Source organism: Hirundo rustica, chromosome W (genome assembly GCF_015227805.2).
Source record: "Hirundo rustica isolate bHirRus1 chromosome W, bHirRus1.pri.v3, whole genome shotgun sequence".
Classification (NCBI taxonomy): domain Eukaryota; kingdom Metazoa; phylum Chordata; class Aves; order Passeriformes; family Hirundinidae; genus Hirundo; species Hirundo rustica.
In genome coordinates this window covers 4,083,974-4,109,557 of record NC_053487.1, presented here as the reverse complement: position 1 = coordinate 4,109,557, position 25,584 = coordinate 4,083,974, and the positions used below count along the sequence as shown (strand labels likewise).

Below are 25,584 nucleotides of genomic sequence, written 5' to 3'. Positions count from 1 at the left end.
TGCCTTGAACGAAGTGACTCCACCATTGAGTGCTGCTGTGCCGGACATGCTGGAACTCCAGTACGAGCTGGAGTCCAAGGCAGCAAAGTAGTACGCCACAATTGACATTGCTAATGCATTTTTCTCCATTCCTCTGGCTGCAGAATGCAGGCCTCAGTTTGCCTTCACATGGAAGGGCGTGCAGTAAACCTGGAACCGACTGCCCCAGGGGTGGAAACACAGCCCCACCATCTGCCATGGACTGATCCAGGCTGCACTGGAAAAGGGTGAGGCTCCAGAACATCTACAGTACATCAATGACATCATTGTGTGGGGAAACACAGCAATGGAAGTGTTTGAGAAAGGAGAGATCATCCAGATTCTCCTGAAGGCTGGCTTCGCTATCAAGAAGAGCAAAGTTAAAGAACCTGCTCGAGAGATCCAGTTTCTAGGAGTAAAGTGGCACGATGGAAGGCGTCAGATTCCCACTGAGGTCATCAACAAGATCACCGCAATGTGTCCACCAACTAACAAAAACGAAACACAAGCTTTCCTAGGCGCCATAGGTTTCTGAAAGATGCACATTCCTGAGTACAGCCAGATTGTGAGCCCTCTCTACCTGGTCCCCCACAAGAAGAATGATTTCTACTGGGGCCCTAAACAGCAACAAGCCTTTGCCCAGATCAAGCAGGAGATTGCTCATGCAGTGGCCCTTGGCCTAGTGAGGACGGGACCAGAGGTGAAGAACGTGCTGTACTCAGCAGCCGGGAACAATGGCCTGTCCTGAAGCCTTTGGCAAAAGGGGCCTGGGGAGACTCGGGGCCAACCACTGGGATTCTGGAGTCGAACCTACCGAGGGTCTGAAACCAACTACACTCCAACAGAGAAAGAAATCTTAGCTGCCTATGAAGGAGTTCAAGCTGCCTCAGAAGTAGTAAGGACTGAAACACAACTCCTGCTGGCACCTCGACTACCAGTGCTGGGATGGATGTTCAAAGCAGAAGTTCCTTCTACCCACCATGCCACCAATGCCACATAGAGCAAATGGATTGCCCTCATCACTCAGCGCGCCCGCATTAGAAACCCAAATCGCCCTGGGATTTTGGAGATAATTACAAACTGGCCGGAAGGTGAGAACTTTGGTCTCATGGATGAAGAGGAGCAGGAACAAGTGACACGTGCTGAAGAAGCTCCACCATACAACCAACTGCCAGCAGAAGAAACACGCTATGCTCTTTTCATTGACGGTTCCTGCCGCATCGTTGGGATGAAACGAAAGTGGAAAGCAGCTGTATGGAGCCCCACACGACAGGTTGCACAAGCCACTGAAGAAAAAGCTGGGTCAAGCCAACTCACTGAGCTCAAAGCTGTTCAACTAGCCCTGGACATTGCTGAAAGAGAGAAGTGGCCAAAGCTCTACCTCTACACTGATTCGTGGATGGTAGCCAATGCTCTATGGGGATGGCTGGAGAAGTGGAAAAAGGCCAACTGGCAGCGTAGGAGAAAACCAATCTGGGCTGCAGATGAGTGGAAGGACATTGCCACTCGGGTAGAGAAGCTACCTGTGAAAGTCCGTCATGTAGATGCCCATGTCCCCAAGAGTCGGGCTAATGAGGAGCACCAAAACAACGAGCAGGTAGATCAGGCTGCAAAGATAGAGGTGTCAAAGATAGACTTAGATTAGCAACACAAGGGAGAGTTGTTTCTAGCTCGATAGGCCCATGATGCCTCAGGCCATCAGGGCAGAGATGCCACCTATAAGTGGGCACGAGACCGAGGGGTAGATCTAACCATGGACAGTATTTCTCAGGTTATCCATGACTGTGAGACGTGTGCTGCAATCAAGCAGGCCAAGTGGGTGAAGCCCCTATGGTATGGCGGGCGATGGTCCAAGTATAAGTATGGGGAAGCCTGGCAGATTGACTACATCACCCTTCCCCAAACCCGCCAAGGCAAGCGCTACGTGCTCACAATGGTAGAGGCCACCACAGGATGGCTGGAGACCTACCCTGTGCCTCACGTTACAGCCTGTAACACCATTCTAAGCCTTGAAAAACAAATTCTTTGGAGGCATGGTACCCCTGAGAAGATGGAATCAGACAATAAAACTCATTTCAAGAACAGCCTCATCAACAACTGGGCTAGGGAACATGGCATTGAGTGGGTGTACCATATCCCCTATCATGCACCAGCTTCAGGGAAAATAGAAAGATACAATGGACTGCTAAAAACCACCCTGAAAGCACTGGGTGGGGGATCATTCAAAAACTGGGAGCAGCATCTAGCAAAGGCCACCTGGTTAGTTAACACCCGAGGTTCCACCAACAGAGCAGGCTCTGCCCAATCTGAGTCCCTACATACAGTAGATGGAGAGAAAGTCCCAGTAGTACATGTAAGAGGTTTGTTAGGGAAGACAGTTTGGATCAATTCTGCTTCAAGTACAGAGGATCCCATCCGTGGGATTGTCTTTGCTCAGGGACCAAGCTGCACATGGTGAATAATGCAAAAAGATGGAACCACACGATGTGTACCCCAGGGAGATCTGATTGTTGGGTGAGAACCGTGTGTAATTATCGCTGTGTGCTGAATGGTACTGCCACTGTATGTAGCTGTATATTGCATATTGTTTTTATATAGATGTATGTGTGTGTAGAGCTGGAGTATATATTAGTTTTAGTAAATTGACGATATGGGAATAAGGGGTGGAATGTCCTAGGGTAACTTTATGATGCTTGTATCCCCAATCATCTGTTCTGTTTGTGCTGTATATTGAGTCCTGTGCCTTTAAGACTGGTTCTAAGAGCAAGGAGAAGCGCGGAGTTTGTTTTGAGAAAACTGCCTGACTCCTCCACATTCTTCTGCAGACGGGGTGTTCGGCGGAAGCTTAGAGAGACTGCAGGACAGAGATTTTTTTTCCTTTTAGTTAGTTTCAGCTAGCTAGGGCAGAGAAGTTCCCTGGACTGTTTTTTTTCCCTTTTTCTTGGAACTGTTTAAACCTGCTCTGGACTGAAAACCCAGGGGAGCACTGGGGGCTGCACCTGCGGCCCACCGGGGCCTGGACCTTGGCATTTTCCAGCAGCGCCGGAGAGACTAGGACTGAGGAGAGACTGAGAGAGAGAGCCGAGCTACACCCACGGCAAGGACTTTCTCAATTTGCCATCTCACTTCAGAAGGAGAGGTTTTATTGTTTCATATTATTCATTCTTTGTACTTGTATGCACTTCATTTCTTTAGTAAAATAGTTTTTTCCACTTTTCTCCAAAGAAGTTTTTTTTTACCAGACCGGTTGGAGGGAGGGGCCACTTAGGTTTGCTTCCTTAGAGGGATCCTATTCAGGGGTTTTCCCCCAAATTTGTCCCAAACCAGAACAGGGAGAGAGGAGGAAGGGGGGGCATTTGTGATTCTTCAGTGTTTGCCTTCCAGAGGAACCATTATGCATGCTGAAGCCCTGCTTCCCTGGAAATGTTTGAACATCACTGCTGATGGGAAGTAGAGATTGACTTTTTTCCCCCTTAGCTTATGTGCATGCAGACTCTCACTTATTTCTTTCCTTTCACTGTAATAAAACTGCCTTATCTCACCCACTGGTTGTTCTCCATCTTATTATTCTCTCCCCTGTCCTATTGGGAAAGGGCGTGATAGAGTGGCTTAGTGGGCACCTGGCACCCAGCCGAGGTCAACCCGCTACAATGGGTCACTCTTCCACTGGGTGCAGTCCTTCAAGGACAGGCTGCTCTAGCAGGGGCCCCTCTCTCCACAGGTCTCCCACAGGGTCATGGCCTCCTCTCAGGCATCCACCTGCTCTGGTGTGGGTCTTCTCCACAGGCTGCAAGCAGATCTCTGCAACCCCATGGATCTCCATGGGCTGCAAGGAGACAGCCTTCTTCACCATAGTCTTCACCACAGGCTGCAGAGGAATCCCAGCTTCAGTGCCTGGACTTGTTGGGGTTCAGTGCAGTGTAAAAAGGACTCCACAGGATCCCACATCTCCACTGTAAGTTTTATCTTCTCCTCTGATGCTTGCTGCTGTTTGGGGTCCCAGCTGTACTGTGGTGCTGAGACTGTCCTATGCACTTAGGACAAATCAATCATTCCTGCCCACAGTGGTCCCACCCTGGAGCTGGACTGTTTCTAACCTGGGACCACTGTATCAGGTCCAACCATGGTCCATTCTCCTATGCCAAGCCCACAGCTGAGCCTCAGCTGTGCCAAACAATGGAGTGCAAAGCACTTCGGGATGGCCCTGGCCAGCCTCCTGCCTCTTCACAGGGCTGGGGCTGTTCCCAGTGTCTGATGGCATGTGCTGGTTTAGCACAGAAGTGATTTTTTTCCAAGCAAGTTATAGCAAAATGTTGACAGCTTGATTGACCAATTAAATATGGGATATGCCTCTGGGCTACACAGGTTAAAAATCAGAGGAATTCCAGGAAAACCTCTTTTCCTTCTGACCTCAGGACAGGTAATGGGTCGGCGGGCTGGCCCCGCTACGCCACATGGCCCTAGGGCCTGGTGGGCCAGCCAGGCCCTGCCGTTGCAGCCATCTCGGGCCCGGTGGCTCCTGGGCAGAGGGAGGGGAATATGCCCTGACCCGGCTGGGATCAGGCCCCAGTGGCTGGTAACATCTGCCACTATGCCGGACCTCCATTGCGGCCTGGGAAGGCCTAACAGGGCTGGGCCAGGCCCCTTCCTCCCCCCGAGCAGCTGCCGGGCAGAGGAAGGAGGGGGCAAAGCCCAAGCCTTGGGAATGTGACTGTTGATCCTAGACATCCCTCCCCCCCCCCCTCCCCCCGCCCCGGCACACTCCAGCCACTGCTACCAAGACCCCTTGCAGTGAGGGGCCCAGCCTTGTGAAAAATCCTGGCTCCAGCCCCAGCATGGCCTGAATCTACCACCTTCGGCCATTTCCCAGGGGAGAACAATCATGTCCTCTGTATACCTGGGAGAATGTTAACTCTTTCCTTGCACAGATGAAACTTGCAAAGCACCATCCTTTCTCTGAGTGAGAGAACAGCCAGAGTGAAATGTGGAGAGACACAGCATGAGACTGAAGTCAGTGAAGAGAGAGAGAGAGAGAGAGAGTAAAAGTCCTAGGTTGGAAGGAAGATTGAGAAGTTGCTTAGTTTGGGCTGGACTTCTCTTGTGAGGCCATGGAGACTGGACTAAAATATCCCTGTAACTTATAGAATGCTTTTTGAGGGGATGCAATGTTCTAGTTATAGTCATGAGCTGATGTAGCTGTGATCTAATGGAGAATTTTGAACAGAGGAAGATAGAAAGAGATATGAAGCCCTCTGCCCCCAGGGAAAAAGAAGACCTCTGTTTCTTGAGATGATTATTTTAAAGATAGCTGAAGAGAATCTTTGTTTTATACTAGAACAGTCATCCTTAAACTGTACCCTAAATAAGCTGATATGCCCATGAGTGCAGTTGTGGGAAAGCTGCCAAATGGGAGGGACTTCACGGTTTGCAGAGTTTCCAGGCAGCTGCAGATTTGTGACATGGGAGCCACTAGAGAACTGTTTCTTGTGGCAATGTCTCCATGAGATTTCTAAGAGAGGCTCTTCTCCCTAAGAACTGATGAAAGACTATTTTAAAGTGGTGAAACTGACTGAAAATCCCAGGTTTTGTCTCTTTATGTTGTTAGTGGGAAAGTGAACAGTTGTAGGGGGAAGGAGAAGTGTTTTGAAGGTTTCATTCTGATTCTTATTAATTTTTCTCCTTCTTGTAGTTTTCTTAATAAATCTGTCTTTATACCTTTTAAATTTGAGCCTGCTTTGCTTTTCTCCTCATCCTATCTCACAGTAGAAAAAGAGTAAATGATTCTAGTAGGCACTTAAACCACTACACTAATTTTGGGAAACAGAAATTGGCAAATGTGAAACCACTACAGGGCAGCTGGGCAGCATCTGCCTGCACTTGTTGCCTGCAGAGCCACAGCCAGAAGGAGGAAGAGGTAAAGCCCAGGCTGGAGCTTTCTTGTTCAGATGTGTTGAGTTTGCATTGCCGTGTTTTGGGATTTTTTAAATTATGCACATATATAGAGAGCTCATTGGATAAACTCCATAAGGTTTTTTCTCTGCCTGTTTTGGCGTTACTGGAGTGGTGCACTGTGTGTGTGCATGCATACGTACATACATACCACAAGCATGGGTCCAAAAGTAGAGCCAAACATGAGCAGAGCTGTGGTTTTTCAACAGTGTTTGTATTCAACCTTTGTTGGGAAAGATGAGAGTTTGACAAGAAAGTTTCACAGATATGTATGCTTAGCAGAAGGCTCTCTGAATGTGGAACCTGTGAGCGGAATAGAGATGGAAGCAAGTTTTGATATAGAAGAATAACAGATGTCTAAATTAAGGATTGCTGAGCCAGTAGTTACTGGACAACTAAGAAAGCAAAGGTTAAGTCGAGCTGGAAGGAGGTTTTATGGCTAGAGCAAAGGATATGTTGACCACAAACAAAAAAGATGTTTTTACCAAGTAAAGATAAATCTCAGGAAAAGCAAAAGATACCATAGGCAAACAAAAAACATGTTTTTATCAAGTAGAAAAAAGGCCTAAGAATTTTCCACTGCAAGAAAACAAAAACAACTTTAAGCTTAAACTGTAACATGCTAACTTAACATAGTAGTTATGATAGGCTGTAAGTAATAGTATTGTGTATGATGCTGATTGGTTATGTATTAAGATGCTCAGCAAAGAAAACTATATAATGCATTGTAACCAGAACTAAGGTGGCTTCAGGCTTGCCTATAAGCTGTAGCTGGCAGCTTTAGGCATGACTCTGTCACCCACGACCCATGACTGCTGTAACATCTTCTATGCAATAAACAGCATTTGGAAGAGCCGCCTGTTGTCCCAACATGCTTCGTTGACACATCTTCTACAAACCTTCAGGATTTTACTAGGAAGAGAAATGCATGTATATATTTTTCTAAAGGATCAATTAATTCAGGAGGCATTTCCAGGTGTTAAGGTGGAACTGGGAGGCTCATGAAGCTGTTATAGATAGGTAATATGATGATTGGCTCCCGCAATTAGGGGATGAATATTGTATGTTAAAAGAAGTTTTATTGATGTATGGTTATGTTATTGTGGTTTGTTGTTTAGATGTCCTGTTCTCCCCATAGTCCCCTTTTCCTCCTCCTCTGTATTGTTGCCACCAGACAGCCTGGGTTGTCTGGGACATGTGGAGAGAAGGCGTGTACATGTTCCCCTTGCATGGGGCAGCTGAGAATGGGAAAAGCTTACTGCTAGGGGGGCACAGCATGACATGTGACCTCCAATCAAGTTGCAAGAAAGTAGCCTCCACCAATAAATGGCAAAGAAGAGTTGATTGACAGACTTTGGGAGGGGCCAGGATTGCCTGATGAAACCCCCAGGGGTATAAAAGGCAGAGCAGCCATTTTGTAGATGAGCATGTGGCTGCTGGTCACAAACTCCCAGCAGTGCTGTCCTTTTTCCTTATTCAGTCCTTTGTTGTATTTTGTTAAGGTTTAATAAATCTTCTAAAATTTTAAAGTGAGAGGTCATTTCTCACAAGGCAATCTGGCTTTGTTTTTAAATGCAGTATTTTTTTAAAACCTTTATATTGCCATTGGGAGAATTTTTATAGTACTTACCTTTCTTGGCCCACTCTGCCTTGAGCCTTTTTCCTGGGAAGGGCTCCTACAAAGTGGGAAGCACATTTGACTGACCTTTGTATTCTTCTACTACAACACCACAGAGAAAACCTCTGCCAGGAATCCTTATTTTTTTAAAAAGGAATCACTGACTTGAAACAGAGGGTCCTTTTGGACAGGGGAGAAAGGGCAAGCATGGGGTATCCATCAGGGACTAGGTGTACAGCTGTATATTGTATTAGGCAGGGAGGCTGGCTGCTGCCACAGCTCTGGCACAGGGTGAGGAGACTTAATTAGGTACTGTTTAATTTATCACCTGGTTTGAAAGGCAAGGGTATGCCACTGGTTCACTCCACTGCTCCTGGTGGAGTTTGACATAGAGAAACCTGGAAGGAGAAGACAAGTCAGTGCACAGATACAAGCTGCTTTGTTTTTCTCAGTTTTAATGAGACCTGTGTAGTTTTTTTGTTTGTTTGTTTGTTTGTTTTTGGGTTTTTTGGTTTTTTTTTTTTTTTTTTTTTTTTTGGGTTTTTTTTTTTTTGGTGTTTTTTTTAATATCAGTATTGAGAGAAAAAGTAAAAATATACCTCCTTGGGGTGTGTTGTGATGGGAGATGCTGGGGCTGTGCTTGCCCTGGCCTGGGTGCAGGCAGCAGGGCCAGGGAAGGGGCTTGTCTCTCACTGGTACCAGGGGAACCTCATGGGAGTTCTGCATCCTGTTGGGGCTCCCCAGGATGTGGCTGACACAGACAGCAGGAGTGGGGGCCAGCTGAGGAGAATCCATGAATGGTGGGGTGGTGGAGCTGGGACAGTGAAGGGGGCTTCTTGCTGGCAGACTGCCTGAGGGGGCTGAAGAAATGCTGGTGCTCACCTCTTAAAAAAGAAAAGGTGGCCCTAGGGCTGGGTAAGAGGCAGCAGCACATGTACCCAGGGACATTCCCCACTGATACCAGGAAAAATGTTTGCTCATAAGGCACCAAGCAAGAGCAGCTGTAAGGGCAGATGGTTTGAACAAAATCCTATGGGCATTGTGCTTGGGAGGGGCCTGGGCAGAGGCTGCCAAACCCCAAATGGGGGACATGACTCACTGCCCTCTGCTGGCAGGAGCGTCCTGCTAAGCCCAGAGACTTGGGGTGTGTTGCTATATTATGTGAGCTTTTGTGAGATGTTTACAGCTCTAACTGAATTTCTCACAGCCTGTACTGTAAACATCATGTTTCCACATTCCTTTCTGATGATAGTCAACTGATGGACTTCTAGCCTAGCCAGTGGGATGGAGAGGTGGTAACCTTGTTCTCCAATCCCTGGTCATTCTTCAAAACCTATAAAAACGAGGTCTTTGTAAATAATAAAGTTCTTCTTCAGCCTTCATCTCATGGAGTCAGATCTGTGAGTTTTTATTCGTGTCCTCTAGTGACAGGGGTGCTGCAAGGCCCCAGTCTCTTGGGTCAGGGATCAACCTCTAATGCCAATGCCTTGGCTGGGGCAGGGGGATGCAATTCTCCATTCTGCGTACACCATGGCTAGGCTACACATGGCCCTCTGTGGAGCCTGGCTGCAAGGCTGGTGGCAGGGGATGGACAAGGGACACACAAAGACATGGGGATGTAGCTCTGGGGCCACATGGGGAACCCCAGGGGGCACCCCAGGGGGCACAAGAAGGTGCCGACCACTGCAGTGAAGAAAGGGCCTCCCTCAGCTGTTCACCTCACTAATCTTGCTCCATTCAGGACAAGCTCCAGCTGACAGCACCTTCCTCCTGCCAGCACCTTTGGGGCTGCCCAGTCTCCCCAGCAAGATCCTGGGCAGGGGAGGAGTATGCTGTGGGAAGGCTCTTGCCCATGCAGCTCCCAGGGGCATCTGCTGCAGGGGTGGCCCCTGGAAAAGAGCACGGATTGGGGCCAAATACAGTCCTTTGGGCTTCTGGTGGTGGAGATGCATGGGGGTGAGGGAGACCCTAGCCAAGCTCCCTGATAGATGCAAGTGTTGGTTTGGGGGACACCCTCAGCCCCCCAGCAGTTTTACACAGCTCCAGTGCAGGGCAGATGCTCTCAGTGCCACTGTGGGTGCTGTCCCTATGAGGAACCATGGAACCACATCCCAGAGGTGGCAGGGAAAAAAGATGAGGGTTTCCAGCCCTTGTGATGGATTTAATTAGCATTTGCAATTACAAGAGATAGCAGGAAAGGCTTTGGGGAGCTGGGACACATACATCTCTCCTATACACTGCTCGTCCCAGCCTCCACAGCAGAGATGCCAGGGTAGATCTGCTGGGGGCTTGCTGAATGGCCACATCCCCAAACCAGCAGGAAGAAGTTCACCCAATACCAGAGCTGAGGAAGGCTTTTGGAAGAGTCCTAGAGAGCTCCCAGCAGGGATAGAGAACCTTCCCAGGTGGCTGGTTCCTTCCCTGGCTGGAGCTGCCTCTCTTGGGCTTGCACTGATCAACAGGTAAGACCCAATGAAAGCAAAGCCAGTACCTGCATCTACCCTGCTTGGAGGAGCACAGAGCAGCAGAGAAAAGTACAGGCAGGGGAGCAGCCCTGGAGTAAAAGGTTTTCAGGTGTAAGTTATCCCCAGAAAGAGAAGTGCCAGCCTGAGAGAGATAGGCCATCCTTAACCCTGCTGCCATAGATGATGGCCAGCATTTTCTCTGCAAATCAGAACAGAGGTGGCATAAGGACAGGGCAAGAGTGATGCTGGCAGGCAGACAGCTCTTAAGCAGGACAGAGGACCTGAGAAGGGGCTACCCCCAACTTCCCAGGGGCTTACATGTTCTACCACAGCAGGTGGTCTTTTCCCCCATTGATATGCACTAGTCCCCCTCTCATGGATAGTCCCATCTTTCTACCATTTTGAGACAAGACTTGCATGTCTCCCCTCTCCCCTTAAATCCAGCCAGGTTGATGAAGTCCTCCTCAGTCTGCCAAGCTTTCAGGCTGAAACTCACATTGCTCAGGCCCCATATAATTCCTGCCACAGGGGAGGTTGCCCTCTTCAGTGTGGCTCAGCCCCAAAAGCCTAGGGCACCCTTCTGCCACACAATCAACATTTAAACTTTGCAGAAATCCTCAGTTCCTGCACCCTCTCCAAGTCAATAGCACATAATCGCTCTGTGTGTCTTATGGCCACTGTCTCAGTCTCTCCCCTTCAGTTCACAGCTGGGTCATATCCAGCATGCCACACTGCTCCTGTGTGCATGATGAGATCAGACCCAGGGCTTCTCTCATATAAAACACTAAAGCATAGCAGTACAGTTCAGAGAAGGGAAAATAAACCAAGGAGCAAGGCAGCAACCTGTAACCAGAAAGGAAGGATAAGAACTATGATCAGAACCCAACTACAGAGTGAGGCAAAAAAAGGGGCAGGCTGGCAGCAGAGAGCCATGCCTGTCATTAGAACCCCAAAAGTATGCATGAAATATTGCAGGGGAAGGGGGAAAATCTCTTCACAAAGCCTGATGAACAGTGCTGCAGCATCCCCTTTTCTAATAGCAGGGTCATGCTGCACCACAAACTTCAGAGACAGCCCAAGAGCCCCCTTGTACAAACCTTCCGGCAGAGCAGATAGAACCAGGATTACTGAAATCCTTTGCTGCAGAGGAGCCAAAGCAGCAGGAGACCTGACAGCTCAGGGCCATCATCAGCGAAGCAAGAGATACCTGCTACCATGCTCTCTTAGTTGGTGCTTTCTGCCAAATTGAAGCAGGGAAGAGACAGACTGCCAAACCAATTTCTTCTGTTAACTTGGGCTAAGAGACATAACAACAAAAAACAACCTTGAACACAAGCAGGGAAGCATGCATACAGATCGGCTCCACCGGACTGAGGAGTGCTCAGAGCACGAGACATGGCATTTACAGGGACAGCACAAACTACACTGTACCAGGCACACACAAAGGAGCGTTGTGGGATTTTTATTGTTTTTTATCATTTTTGTGGTTTTTTTTTTAATACAGGCTAGCATTATATTCTTTACTAAAGCTGCTGATTCTGCCACATAAACTAGAACAGAAATTTCTCAGAAATTAAGTCAGTTCCCCTCCTTGTTAATTCACTGCCTCCCAACTGAACACCACTCTGGATTTGTGTTTGCAGAAAATATTCCCTGTACAAAGTCTGGTATGCAGCTACACTGTTCTGACTGAAAAATGAAGAAGCTAACAGTCCACTGAACATTGGATTTTTTTGCTGTACAGTGTGGCCTGATGTGGAGCTGCTCCACCAAGCTGAGATTTAACCATAGAGATCGTCGTCATTGTCTTCGCTGTACACGTTGCCCCCGCTGCCACCTCCTGTGCCTTGGCTCGGACCGGCACCGCCCTGGTTGCCTGACGGGAACCTGCATGCAGCAGTGCAGGACAGGAGAGAAGAGAGATGCTGTTCAAAAGCCTTCTTGGAGCTCAGCACTATCCCCTCCCTCCATGCCAAACCTCAGTGACGAGTAGGATGGGCAGGAGGAATGGAATGAAACCTTACAGCATATCATGCAAAAGGCTTATATGACTTCTGGCTATCGCTTGTCCTGGGTACCCCAAAATGTTATTGTATTCCAAATCTATCTGTGCCCAAAAATTGTTACTGTCTCTTTAAGACCCTGCAGCTGGAAATGGAACTGCAGGGCTGGGGGATGCCTGTGCTTTTTGAGGTTGAGGCATGAAGACAGAGCTCTCTCTTGCTTCTACTAGCAACATGAGAAGCTGCATTTCACAATCAAAAACTGTTTCAGAGTGAATTTTGCCAGTTGGGGTTGGGCCACTGCTCTTTGGTGCTCAGAAGTCAAGGTTTTTTTGCCCCCATCAATCAGAACAGAGACCTGAGACAGCAGCACCAACACCAGTGGCTTGGAGGCTGCAGTGCCAACACTGGCTGGATCCAGCCAGCCAAGGAAGAGGCAGAGAGAGGAGAGGAAGCCTGCTGAGCCACCATGAGAGTCTATGTCAGCTCCCTGGCAGCATTGACTCTTTTTGGACAGAAATAGTTTTCCTAGGTTTTGTTTTCCCCTGCTCTGGTTGTTTGTTTTTTGAGGGGAGGAGGGGAGGGAGCTTTGGAACTGTGGAGGCTTGTTTGCCACATTGATTCCTTTGTTCTCTCTCTCAAATGCATGGTGCAGAAAGAGGACTCTGCCATTTTGTCATTGTTCCACAGGACAATTAGGGGGACCTCCTCTGCATTTATGGGTGGAGATTAAACCATTTTGCCTTTGTTTCCCCACATGTGGTCATCTGTGGAGGGTGCCATCTTCAGGGGGTTTACTCTGCCATTTTGAGTTTCTCTTCCTTCCTGGGGACTTTGAGATTTAGCAACTTTGTAACTAGTGATTATCACTGTTATTTTTTGCCTGCTGCTGTTTTGTTTTTTTCATAAACTTTTATTTTTTCACTTACATCTACTCATATTTGTCTCTCGTTATCGGTAGAAAAGGATTATTTAAAGCTAAAAGGGGAGGCAATTAATTTTAGAGTGTCCCCCTTAAATTGTCAAACCAAGACACTTGTGTTAAAGGAAAAAGGGGTGTTGGACTTCAGGAGTACTAACAGAACAGTTACAACCAACCTGCAGCACAGCCTACACCTGCCACACACAGCTTGCTGCTGTACATGCTAGGGAAAATGGGAAAATGCAGTGGAAGAAGAAATTTGTTACCCAGAATCCAGCAGAAAGCTGCCTCAGTACTCAGTTCTGGGGCTAACTGAGCCACACTGCCCTTCTCATGTTTACCTGAAGCTGCCAAAGCCACGGCTCTGCTGTAGGGTCTGTGCAAACATCTCGTATTTCCTGATATCATTGTCACTGACAGAGCGGCGAGCAAAGCGCATGGCCTCCTCAAAGTGATCCCTGCGTATCTCGGGAACTGGGTCGTCCTCCTCCACCTCCTGCAGCAGGACAGAGGGACTAGGTGAGCTGCATGCCCAAGCTCTGTGGCCCAACAGCCACCCACAGCCTCCCACTAGATCAGGAGGCTCCAACACCCACCAAAGCTGGAGCTGGAGAGAAACACTGTGGCAAACTAAGTCAGGGCTGCAGCAGGGGCTGACCTGAGCAATGCTGACAGTGAGGTACCCCAGGAGGGCCTCATGCTCCCATTCCATGCTCTCTGCTGAGATCCCACTCATCCCCAACCAAGGATTATGAAGAGAAATGCATCCTGCTTCACCCACAGGCAGAGGTGGGCTGCCTGTGGTCATAAGTGGAGAAAGCTCAGAGTATCCCACTCACCATGGCAGAAGGGTTTGTCTGCCTCTCACGTTCTCGCCTGATCTCGCTCTCAATGGATTCACGGATGGCCAGTTTGCAGGCACGCTGGCAAATTTCTGTCAGGTCAGCTCCCGAAAAGCCATTGGTCATCTTAGCTAGGAAATCCAGGTCAACGTCCTAGTAGAAAAAAAACCCAAACTAAACAATAAAGACAACAACAACACAACATCCCACAAGAGAGGCCTGTCCTTTATACCTTACATCCTCAGGTGACAAAAAAGTGTCTTTAGATCTCATGGTATAAGGTGCTACCTCAAGTTTGGCCAACTTTGAAAAGATGAGCTGTTAAAGTTCTTGGTTTTGGGAAAAGTTAACCACATATAAAGGTAGGCCATACTGCCCACACACCCAACAAGACCCTGGCAAGCAGCTGTAAATCACAGAATGGTTTGGGTTGGAAGGGACCTCAAAGATCATCTAGTTCCAACCCTCCTGCCATGGGCAGGGACACCTTCCACTAGACCAGGCTGCTCAGAGCCCTATTCAGTCCAGCCTTAAACACTTCCAGGGATGGGCCATCCACAATTTCTCTGGGCAACCTGTGCCAGGGCCTCACCACCCTCAGTAAAAACCTTCTTCCCAGTATCCCATCTAACCCTGCCCTCTTTCAGTTTGAAGCCATTCACCCTTGTCCCATCACTACACACCCTGACAAAGAATCCCTCCCTATCTTTCCTGTAAGCCCCCTTTAGGTATTGGAAGGCTGTGATGAAGTCTCCCCAGATCCTTCTCTTCTCCAGGCTGAACAGCCTTAGGTCTCTCAGCCTGTCTTCATAGCAGAGGAGCTCCAGCCCCCTGAGTATTTTCATGGCCTCCTCTGGACTCGCTCCAACAGGTCCCCTTTCCTTCCTATGCTGGGGGCCCCAGAGCTGGACACAGTACTCCAGGTGGGGTATCATGAGAGTGGAGTAAAGGGGAAAAATGCCTCTGCATTGTTTACCCTCAAGAAAAGGCAGGTTGTCTTGTGGATTTAGGATATGATTTACTCTAGTCTCAGCATTAGGAGTCAAATGAAATACTGTCAGACTAGAAAAAGAATGACACACAGACAGACCAAGACAACCAACCTTCTGCTCCTTCCCTTCAACTGAGGGAGTAGTACTGCAACCTCCTTTGAAGCTTTCCTTCCCAATAGCACCTAAAAAGGTAAGCTTGGCATAAAATAGCTTGAGCTCTCACTTGACATCTGCTTTTCTCTGATTAACTATCAGTTTCATTATTGCCTGCTCCCTATGCAAGGAATTCTTGCAACAATTCAGTTCAGCAACAATTAACTTCAGTAGTTCCTCTTCAGTTTCCATTTCCCACCTGTTTTCTATGTTTACTTTTCTTTCAGAGTAGAAGAATAATTTCCATCTTGCCATAACAGGCTTTCCTGTTCCTACACTGTGGACAGAACTCCACCATGTGATAAAGACCTGCTGTGCTTACACACCAACACCTACCTTCCTTAGTACCTACTCTCAGAGCTCAAGCCTCACCCTACTTCTTCACTTCCATCCTTCAGGGACTGAAGGTTTCCCAGCTCTGGATTGCATGGAGCAGTCACCAGCCCTCTGCTCTATCTCCAGCTTGTGAGGAGCATGTGCAGCTTACAGCAAACCAAAGCCAGACATAGTCAAAGCACAGATCCTACCTTGGCAACTGGTGATTTCCTCAGATTTGCCTTAAGAATTGCAATCCGGGACTTCTCATCAGGCAGGGGGATGTAGATGAGCTGATCCAGGCGGCCAGGGCGCAGGATGGCTGGGTCAATGATGTCTGGCCTGTTGGTGGCACCAATGATGAAGACATTTTTCTTGGTGGACATGCCGTCCATCTCGGTCAGAATCTGGTTGATGACACGATCTGCAGCACCACCGCCATCACCGATATTCCCACCTCGGGCCTTGGCGATGGAGTCCAGCTCATCAAAGAAGAGCACACACGGGGCTGCTTGGCGGGCCTGCAAAAAGCAAATGGGAACAATTACTCCATGTTAATACCACTATGCAAGGAACACGCTGACTTCACACTAAGCCTACCCTACATTTAAAGCAGCTTAGAGGAGTACACCAGAGCTCTGCTGCCACAAGGACAGCATGGAGGAGTTGCTGTGGAACAGTCTCCAGCCACACAAACAGTCAATTAAATTCTCCCAAACAACAAGCTGCATTTCCCCAAATCTAAGAGCACTGTGAACCAGGCAGAAGGGTGGCAACTCTAATGCCTAGAGGAAAAGCTGGAGCCAATTTGCCTGGACCATGTTGCAGCAGCCCTCTTGTTAGAGGGTAGAAATGAGCCAAGACACAGACTTCTTGTTTATCACAGCATGAAAAGGGTCCTGGTTTATTGCTCTTTACAGCTTAGCCATCCTGACTCCAACTATTCACTGACTCTGGCTGCAGCAAACTCCTACTGTAGGTTTCCCTTGCAACCTCTGACTGCTGGTTATTTCCTGCTAAACTATGGCTGCATATATTAGTTTGCAGACTCTGATTGCAGGCTTTTACCTAGCTAGACTATGGCTGCAGGTTCCAACAACAGGCTCTAACTGCAGACCCAGACTGATCTCACAGCAGTGATTCTCTCCCCTCAGGATCATTTTTCTTCCTGATCATCTCATTCCCACCTCCTCAAAATACCCTCACCAGCTAACCCACTCCCTTTTATCACACTTATCTTTATTGGATATAGCTGTGACTCGTCAGGGGCAAGGTCACCTGTATTCTCTTCTCCTACAGACCAGATCTCTTTCCAAGATCTGGGGACATCAATTGGTTATTTAGTGTCTTGGGGTGACTTTATGATACTGTATCCCCTATCATCTGCTTTATGCCCAGGAATGGGTCCTGTAACTTTCAGCTGGGTCCAAGAGACAGGGGGAAGCTGGGGGAATTCTTTTGGTGGTCTGTGTTCAAACACACATCCTCTGCTGTGTTCTCTCAGCTGTGCTGTGCAGCACGAAGAGGGAATATATCTTTGCTTTTAGCTAGCTTCTTTTTTGTTAGCTGAGGCAAGAAGCTTTCCCGGGACTGCATAGAGCTTCTTCATTGACTTCTGTGGCTTCTTCCGGAACTGTTCAGCTTTGCTCTGGTCAGAGAACAGACCATTGCCGGGAGCCGGTGGGGAGGCCCTGAGACACTGCATTCTGACTCCAGACCTCAGGAGGAGCCGAGCCACACCTACAGAAAGAACTCTGAATCCACCAGCTTTCTCTGCAGTGAGAAGGTTTTCATGTTTAACATTATTTGTTTTTTCCCGTGCCTGCGTGCACTCTGTGTGTGCATGTTAAATAAACAGTTTTTTTTTCACTTTCCTCCAAGAAATTCCTTTCATATCAGTGGTGGGGGAATATGGTGGGTGGAAATAGCTTGGTTTTAGTTAAGGGAAAAAACCATCAGGCATGGAAGTAATTCTCTCTGTAAAGAACATTACAGCTTTGTCTGTGCCTGGCAAAACCAATCACTGCCTGGCTTTGAGAACTGATACACCAATTAGTCAATTAGAGAAGCTAGAATCGCCTCTATGAATACCATATTTAAGAAAGGAGAAACCGCAAAAAGTTCTCTCTTATTTCCTGCTTTCTGGAAAAGAGTGGAGGCCCTATCCCCCCCCCCCCCCCCTTCCAGGTAAGGCCGGGCTGGGCCCATGCGGCCTGGCTGCCAGGCAGGAGGAGGGGAAGCCCGGGCCACAGTGTGTCTGCTGAAATTCTGCCGCTGCTGAGCCATGGTCATCAGGCTGGGCCAGCTCTGCTGGGCTCCAGGCCGGGCGGGGCCCTGTTCCAGATGCAAGCTGCCAGGCCATTCTGCCGGGGGCTGTCCCAGTGCCATGGGGCACTGTGTGGCTGAGACCAGTGAGCAGCTCTGCAGTCTGTGCAGGAAGTGGCCCCACAGCTGGAATTGAGAGCGGCAGGGGCCGGAAAACAACCATGCAGCCAGAGCAGCCACCACCATCCTAGCCCAGCCAGCAAGAGACTTTGCATGCCTGTCTGCTTCAAATCAGCCACACTGCAGACAAAAGGACAGAAAACAGCAGCCGGCATGGCATGGCTTGTGCAGTGCTGGGGAAGATCACATGACCAGCAGCAAGAGGCAGAACACAAAATTCCCTGATGCAGGGCCTGGACAAGATAAACCCTTTTAGTGCTGTAAAATTCCACTTAAGAACAGATAAAACCTACAGATGCCAATCTTCTCCTGAGTCAGAGAAAAGGAAAGGTGAAGGCATGTGAAGAAAACAACAGGGTGACACCAAGGTCAGTGAAGAAGGAGGGGCTGAAGTTCAGAAGAAAGAAGGACAGGAGATGCTCCAGTTTCGGAGATGAAAACTTTTTGCAAGCCGAGGTGAGAATATAATACACCAGACTATTTCCCTGTAATTCATAAAGCACATGGGGAGATGCAGCATTCATCCGCAGCTCAGAAGAGAACTAGAAAATACAGATGTTGAAAGAAGCTGTGATCTGACTTGAACAGAGAGAGAGAACCTTTGTTTTAGAGATAGAAGAGAATTTTTACTTTAAGAGACAGAAGAGAACTTTTGCTTCTATAGTAGAACAGGTCATCCTTAAAATGATACCCCATTAGCCAAAATGGCCCTCGAGAGCAGTTGTGGGAAAAACTGTAAGTCTTTGGGGGGATTTTCACAAAGCAAACAAGTTTTTACCGGGCGGACTGTTTAACTGTGAACTTAAAACCACAAGGAACCTGTTTCTTGTGCATGGCAAAAGAGACTCCTATCCTTAAAAGAACTGAAGAAAGATGCTTTTTTAGAAGTGGAAAACTGACTGATAATCACAGGTTTTGTCTCTTTACTTTGTCAGTGAGAAGGAAAGAGGGGTTGGGGGGAGAAAAATGTTCTAAAGGTTTATTTAGTTCTTATAATTCTTTTAGTTCTGTTAATAGTTTTCTTCATATCCTTTAAAATTTTGAGCCTGTTTTGCCCCTAAAGCATTTGCTCCTAATCCTTATCTCAATCCCACGAGCTTTAGTTTAACTTTTGTTTTCCCCTCCTCTGCCCCAATTATAGCAGAGGAAGATGAGTAGATGATTTTCGTGAGTGCACTGGCGTTTGGCCAGTGGTCAAACCACTACAGGGAGGGACCGCCAAAACCTGCCATCTTCAGAGGAGACATTCCTTTCAGGACATTTCCTCCTAAACTTGTCTCAAACTGAGACATTTAAGCACTTGAGTATCAGTAGGTTATGTTATAAAAAACTATGCAGTTGTTGGCTTTTGCTATTCTGTATTGGCTTTTGCAAATTATTATTAATCACAACGATTTTGATACAGTACAGTTCGTAATCACTTTTAACTGCTTTTGAAATAGTATAATTTGTCAGCTTTTTGTGGCTAATGCCCTGGCCCCTGGGTAGCTCGTATCCTCAGAACATTATTTATGGATGATATTTTAGTTTGTGGACAGTGTGATAAACACATATTATAGTTTTGGCTTTTGCAAATTTTAAAGTGGATGCTATGTGTTGTGCATTATAATGTTAACTTTTGCAGAAGTAGCTGTAGCTGTGAAATAATAACTAATGCTTTTATTTTTGTAACTAACTGACAATAATGAAAATAACTCAGATATAGTTGTGAAATAGCTGATGTTGATTTAAAGTACTTGTGGTTAACTTACAATAATGGAAATAGCTAAAATCATCTGCATGGTCAGATAAAATTTGAGGAACTATGTTGTAATGGTTTTAATTTAATGTAATCGGATAGAAACACCAATTAATGTAGTGGTTTTATGTTTGCTAAATTCTGGTTGCTAAATTTAGTGTTTATTCTTTTTTCTGCGAGAGAGAGATTAGGAGAAAAAGCAAAGCAGGCTTAAGCTTAAAAATGAACAAAAATAGTTTTATTAACACACACTAAAAGAATGAAAAAAAAGAGAAAGTTGGGAAAAAGAAAACCCAAACTAAAACAGAATGAAACTTCAAAACACTATTCCCTCCCCCTACAAACTATTAACTTTCTTATAAAACAACACAGAAAGACACAACTTATGACTTTCAGTCAGTTTCACTATTTAAACATAATCATTCATTACTTTAGAAGAGTCTCTCTAGAGTTTCATGGAGACATTTGCTACAAGACAAAATAGTCCAGTGGCTCTTAATGTCACACATCTGCAACCGCCCAAAGTTTTTGCAGACTGTGATGTTCTATCAGCAGCCTTTTTCTTTAGCCACTTATAGGCCTCTCAGTGTATCTGGGGTACTGTTTACGAATACTTCTTCTAGCCTAAAATCATCTTTGTCTCAAAGGCTGAGACCTCCTTTTAACCCAGGAGCGAGGGCTTTAAAGTTCTCAATTAAATCTCAATCACATCAGTCTCCAGTTTTGATTAGAATTAGCATTCCCCCAACAACACTAAGATGCTACAAAGAACAGTCCATTTCTCCATAGTTTACTCCAGAGAAGTCCGGTTAAAAATGTCCACTTCTTCAATCCTATTCCAATATTATCAGTTCTTTCACTTCTAATCCACTGACTTCATGCAGTGTCTGTTCTACGTACCCTCTGTTTTCTTTCTTCTCTCTCTCAAGGAAGGGTTGTGCTTTAGAAGCTCCATGTTGCTAGGAAAGGGTTAAATCTGCCCAGGCCTGCAGTGGCCATGTGCTCTCTCTGCCCCGGGCTGCCGGGCTGTAGAGATGCAAAGCTATGCCAATAGGGGAAGCTGGTGGAGGTCCTTTCTTCCACCCCTCGGTCTCATCCAGGGCGGCCCGACTTGGACCTGCCACAAAGCTGTAAGCATGTGGCATTGCTGAGCTGTTCTTTTTTTCTCTTCCCGCTGGCAGCCAGGAGAAAAAAAAAAGGCCAAGCCAGGCCGCTCCCCATGCAGACAGCAGCTCCCGAAGGAAGGCCCGGCTGGGCCCAGCCGCCTAGAGGGCAGCGAGGCCTGAGCCGGCCCCCCTGCCACCCACAATGTTACCTCATGGCTATCTTAGAAGAAAGAGTGATCTGCAGGAGATGAGGATTTTAAATGTGTCCTTCCCAAAGTCACATTGGCATCTTCATTGGTTAAATTAGCTGCCAATATCTTGGCTAGCTTTCTGATAGGTCCCTGTCCTGGCCCCCCCCCCCCCCCAAAACAACTCTAAGGTCCTGGCAGGGAAAAACATTCCACATTTCTTTATAACTATAAACAAAACTGTGCCAACCCATGATATATGTGATGAGGACCCCTGCTACTGACCCTTTGACTATCAATAACTGTTTCCTGCTGAAACCATGGAACGGGGGCCGTTGTAAGGAAGTGACACACGACCCTCAAAACCACATCCACGATTAGTGCATGTACTCTAAAAAGGCGGGTCAGGGGTTGAATCAAGCTAAAGAATTCACAGAACATGTAAACGAGTTCAAAGAAATGTCTGAATATGTATAATCTTTATGAATATGTATTTGACCAATGCAACAGAAAAAGTATATAAGAAGAGTTGCTATGGTTAGCTGGTGTGCCTCTGGCAATCACCAAGCACCCAACGCTGTTACTTTTGCTTTATTGATTTGTCCCTTATTATCACTTATTAAACTTTTAAAAATGTTCAAGAGTGAGGTTCTTTTCTCACAGGTAAGAAATATCAGTTGGAAAGGGGAAATACAATCTGTCTTTGACTACCTAATATGTAGAGTTATAGGGAAAAGGGAACTATATCCTTCTTCAAAACACACAGAATAAGGATGAAAAACCAGAGACACAAATGGCTGCAAAGAAAATTCCAGTTAGAAATAAGGGGGGAAAAAAACTTCACAATGTGAGACCTCAAACACTAGCACAGGGCCCAGAGAGGTCAGGGATTCTCCATTCTTAGCACATGTTCAGAACACAAGGCCCTTGTTGGAGGTTAGGATTTTTCCTTTTTTTTTTTTTTTTCCTTTCTCTCATAGAATTTTCACAGAATCATTAGGTTGGAAGAGACCTCCAAGATCATCATCACAACCCAAGCCTAACCTCAACTAAACCATGGCACCAAGTGCCACATCCAGTCTTTTCTTAAACACATCCAGAGATGGTGAATCCACCACCTCCCCAGGTAGACTATTCCAGTACTTTATTACCCTTTCTGTAAAAAACTTTTTCCTAATATCCAGCCTATATTTCCCTTAGCGCAGCTTAAGACTGTGTCCTCTCATTCTGTTAGTTGCTGCCTGAAGAAAGAGACCAACTCCCACCTGACTACAACCACCCTTCAGGAAGTTGTAGAGAGTGATAAGGTCGCCTCTGAGTCTTCTCCAGGCTAAACAACCCCAGCTCCCTCAGTTGTTCCTCATAGGGCTTGTGCTCCAAGCCCCTAACCAACCTTGTTGTTCCCCTCTGGATGCGCTCAAGCATCTCAACGTCCTTCCTAAACTGAGGGGCCCAAAACTGGACAAAATACTCAAGGTGCGGCCTCACCAATGCCGAGTACAAGGGAAGAATGACCTCCCTGGTCCTGCTAGACACACTATTCCTGATACAGGCCAGGATGCCATTGACCTTCTTGGCCACCAGAGCACACTGCTGGCTCATGTTCAGTCGGTTATTGACTGGGTTATTTTGTCCCATTTGTTGCTAAGAGACAATAACTATCAATACTTAAGAGAAACAAAATATGTGGCTGGGAGGAGGAGGAGGGGGAAGGATGCAGCTGGCTACTCTCTTACCTGAGGGGTTTTCTCTTTGGAAGGGCAAAGATACCCCGAGATTTTGGCCTGGGGGTGAGGGGCTGGGCTCAGCTCCTCTCCCTCTCTTTCAGGATCAGCGGGAACAGTCAAGCTGCTGCTATCACTGCCACTGTGGAGTCCAGCCTGTTACTGTTCTGTACTACTGTAAGTGAGGCTTTTGCTTGTTGCAAGAGTGACTGTTGCACTGAGACCTTATTAACATCCTACCTCACTGGAAAGGACCCTCACCATCTACTTGGGTACCTCAGGGGAAAACCCAAGACTCTCAACCCCTCCCCCTCCAAGGGAGCCTCTCCTGGCCCCAGCTGAGTTTGGGAGATGGGCTGCTGCTGCCCAGCCCCACCGTTTTTCTGCCACTGCTCTGGGGTTTTCGCTACACTGTAACCCAGCACTGTTGCCTACCGGGACACCCCACGGTTCCTGCTACATCTGTGGAGTTTCTGATACATTTTGTTCGCTACCCCGGGTCTGCTCGCTTCTGCTGTTCCAGCTTGCTGCTTCCAAGGTTCCTACTACAGCTCATTTCACTATCCGGAGGGACACCGGGACCGACTACTCCCATGTGAGTATGTAAAGGAAGCCCCTTTTCCATCTCTTCCACTGGCTGTGCCCACCATTACCCACGTGAGAGAGACAGCTGAGATCATGCCACAGTGTGAGAATTACTTCCATGCCTGCCACCACGAGTGAATCATTGCACCTGCCCTGCCCGGAGTCAACAGCGCCCCTGCTGGCTGTGACCATAACTACACCAAAAGGGGAAAGTGCTTGACAGCCAAGAGAAGGCTGTTACTGGGTTTCTGGTTTTGTTTGTTGTTGCTGCCATTGTTGTTGTTTGCCTTATTATACATATACCTACTAGTAAAGAACTGTTATTATTTTTACCCATCTTTGCCTGAGACCCCCTTAATTTCAAAGTTATAATAATTCGGAGGGAAGGGGGTCATATTTCCCATTCCTAGGTAGGTTCCTGCCTTCCTTGGCAGACACCTGTCTTTCAAACCAAGACAGCCCTGGGCAATCTGATTGAATTTCCAAGCTACCTCCCTGCTCTGGACAAACAGCTGGACCAGATAACCTGAGGTTCCCTCTCAACCTAAATTTTCTCTCTCACTCTCTTTCCAACTTTACTCTCAGCACCTTCCCTGACCACAGGAGTGAGGATCCCCAAGATAATCCATGCAGATAACCTCCTGGGACAGGAGGTCACACTATCTACAAGGAAGCTGGGCAGTGGAAGTGAGCTCCTTTGCAAGCCATATATATTGCAGGGCAAGAATAGAATAGAATAGAATAGAATAGAATAGAATAGAATAGAATAGAATAGAATATTTTCAGTTTGAAGTGACCTACAATGATCATTTAGTCCAAATGCAGAAAAAGAAGAACCCATAACATACTTTAAAAATCTGTAGAAGGTGATGGCTCATGAGGTGTTGAAATAAGTTTTCAGGGATGCAGAGAATATCTATGCCATCCTAATGCTAGCCTCACTGCTAAGACACTGGAGCATTTACAATCCTGTAACAACAGATACAAATTCCAGTAGGAGAAAACCATCTAAATAGCTATATTGCCAAAGAGAATTAATACCCTATCAGAAAAGTAGCCTCTGCTCTCAGTGCAAGCAGGGAAAACAAAACACACAAACAAGAACTAGGCCAGTAAGACGAGTGCAGTAGAGGGTTTGGGAGTACCTCAGCACAAACATAGCACAAGGAATAGAAGAAACACTTACTTTGTCAAAGATCTCACGCACGTTGGCTTCAGACTCACCAAACCACATGGTGAGCAATTCCGGCCCCTTGATGGAAATGAAGTTTGCCTGGCATTCATTAGCAATGGCTTTGGCCAGGAGTGTCTTACCACAACCAGGTGGCCCATAGAACAGAACCCCTTTTGATGGGGTCATACCAAATTTGAGGAATTTGTCTGGGTGTTCCACAGGATACTGAAAGAGAACAAAACAAACAAATAAAACCCTCTCAATATAAGCCAGAACAGGACTATATCTTAGAATCACATAATTGTTTGGGTTGGAAGGGACCTTCAAAAATCATCTAGTCCATGAGCTTCTACCAGAAGCACTACCTGAGATGACTTCTGCAAATCATTTGACAGTGTCCCACATGACATCCTGGGCTCTAAACTAGAAAGGTTGGGATTTGATGGGTGGACTACTCAGTGGATAAGGAATTGGCTGGATGGTCACACTCAAAGAGTTGCAGTCAACAGCTCTATGTCCAAGTGAAGACCAGTGAAAAGTGGTGTCCTCAGGGGTCAGTGTTGGGACTAGCACTATTTACCATTGTCATGAGTTGGCACAGTTTGGTTTTTTGTTGGGGAGGAATGTGGAGTGTTGCCCTGTCAGGACCTTAGAATTGTTTTGGAAAGGACAGGGACCTGTCAGAGGCTAGTTTTGGATATTGGCATCTGCTTTGACCAGAGAATGTTGAATGTGACTTTGGGAAGCACCCATATAAATTCTGTTTTTGTTCAAGTCAGCCCTTTTTCTCCTGGCTAGTTGAACAGGTAACATCTAGTCGGGATGTCCTGTAGGCCGGCTGGGCCTGCCGCTCCCCCCCCCTCTTGGGGGGAGCCAGCCCCAAGGCCTAGCCGGGCTCCATCGGCTCCCGGCAGGGGAGAGGTTGCAGCTTAACATCAACTACCTTTAAAATTTCCCCGGAGCCCAGAGAGATCTCCGCCCGGCCCCTGATAACAGCTATGGGCTAGGTTGGGCCGAGGCCGCCCGAATTGTCTCCTTGGTGACAATCTGGAACCTGGTTGATCTGAGATTCAGTGAGGGAGAGACTGCTGCCCTACAGAGATCACATGGCCACTGCAGGCCTAGGCAGATTTAACCCTTTCCTGGCAACATGAAGCTTCCAAAGCCTAACCCTTCCCTGAGAGAAAGAAAAAAGACAGAGTGGACATAGGAAAAAACACAGCATAAAGTCAGTGGAGCAAGAGTGAAAGAACTGATAAAGATTACTGGAAGGAGGGATTGAGGATGTGGACATTTTTAAACAGACTTCTCTGGTGTAAACTATGGAGAAATGGACTGTTTCTTGTA

At 47.1% G+C, this 25,584-nt stretch overlaps 1 protein-coding gene across 1 annotated transcript; it reads right to left on the bottom strand.

Moving 5' to 3' along the window:
* Nucleotides 1-11,489: 11,489 nt before the first annotated feature.
* LOC120764866 (transitional endoplasmic reticulum ATPase-like) lies at nt 11,490-24,647 on the bottom strand. The gene is made up of 6 exons (XM_040088984.2): nt 24,603-24,647; nt 24,250-24,462; nt 15,490-15,798; nt 13,815-13,970; nt 13,317-13,471; nt 11,490-11,937 (listed from the first exon to the last, which is right to left on the bottom strand). Exons 1-6 carry the CDS (start codon nt 24,645-24,647, stop codon nt 11,832-11,834), a joined length of 984 nt encoding a protein of 327 aa, XP_039944918.2. The 3' UTR covers nt 11,490-11,831.
* Between the last annotated feature and the right edge of the window lie 937 nt (nt 24,648-25,584).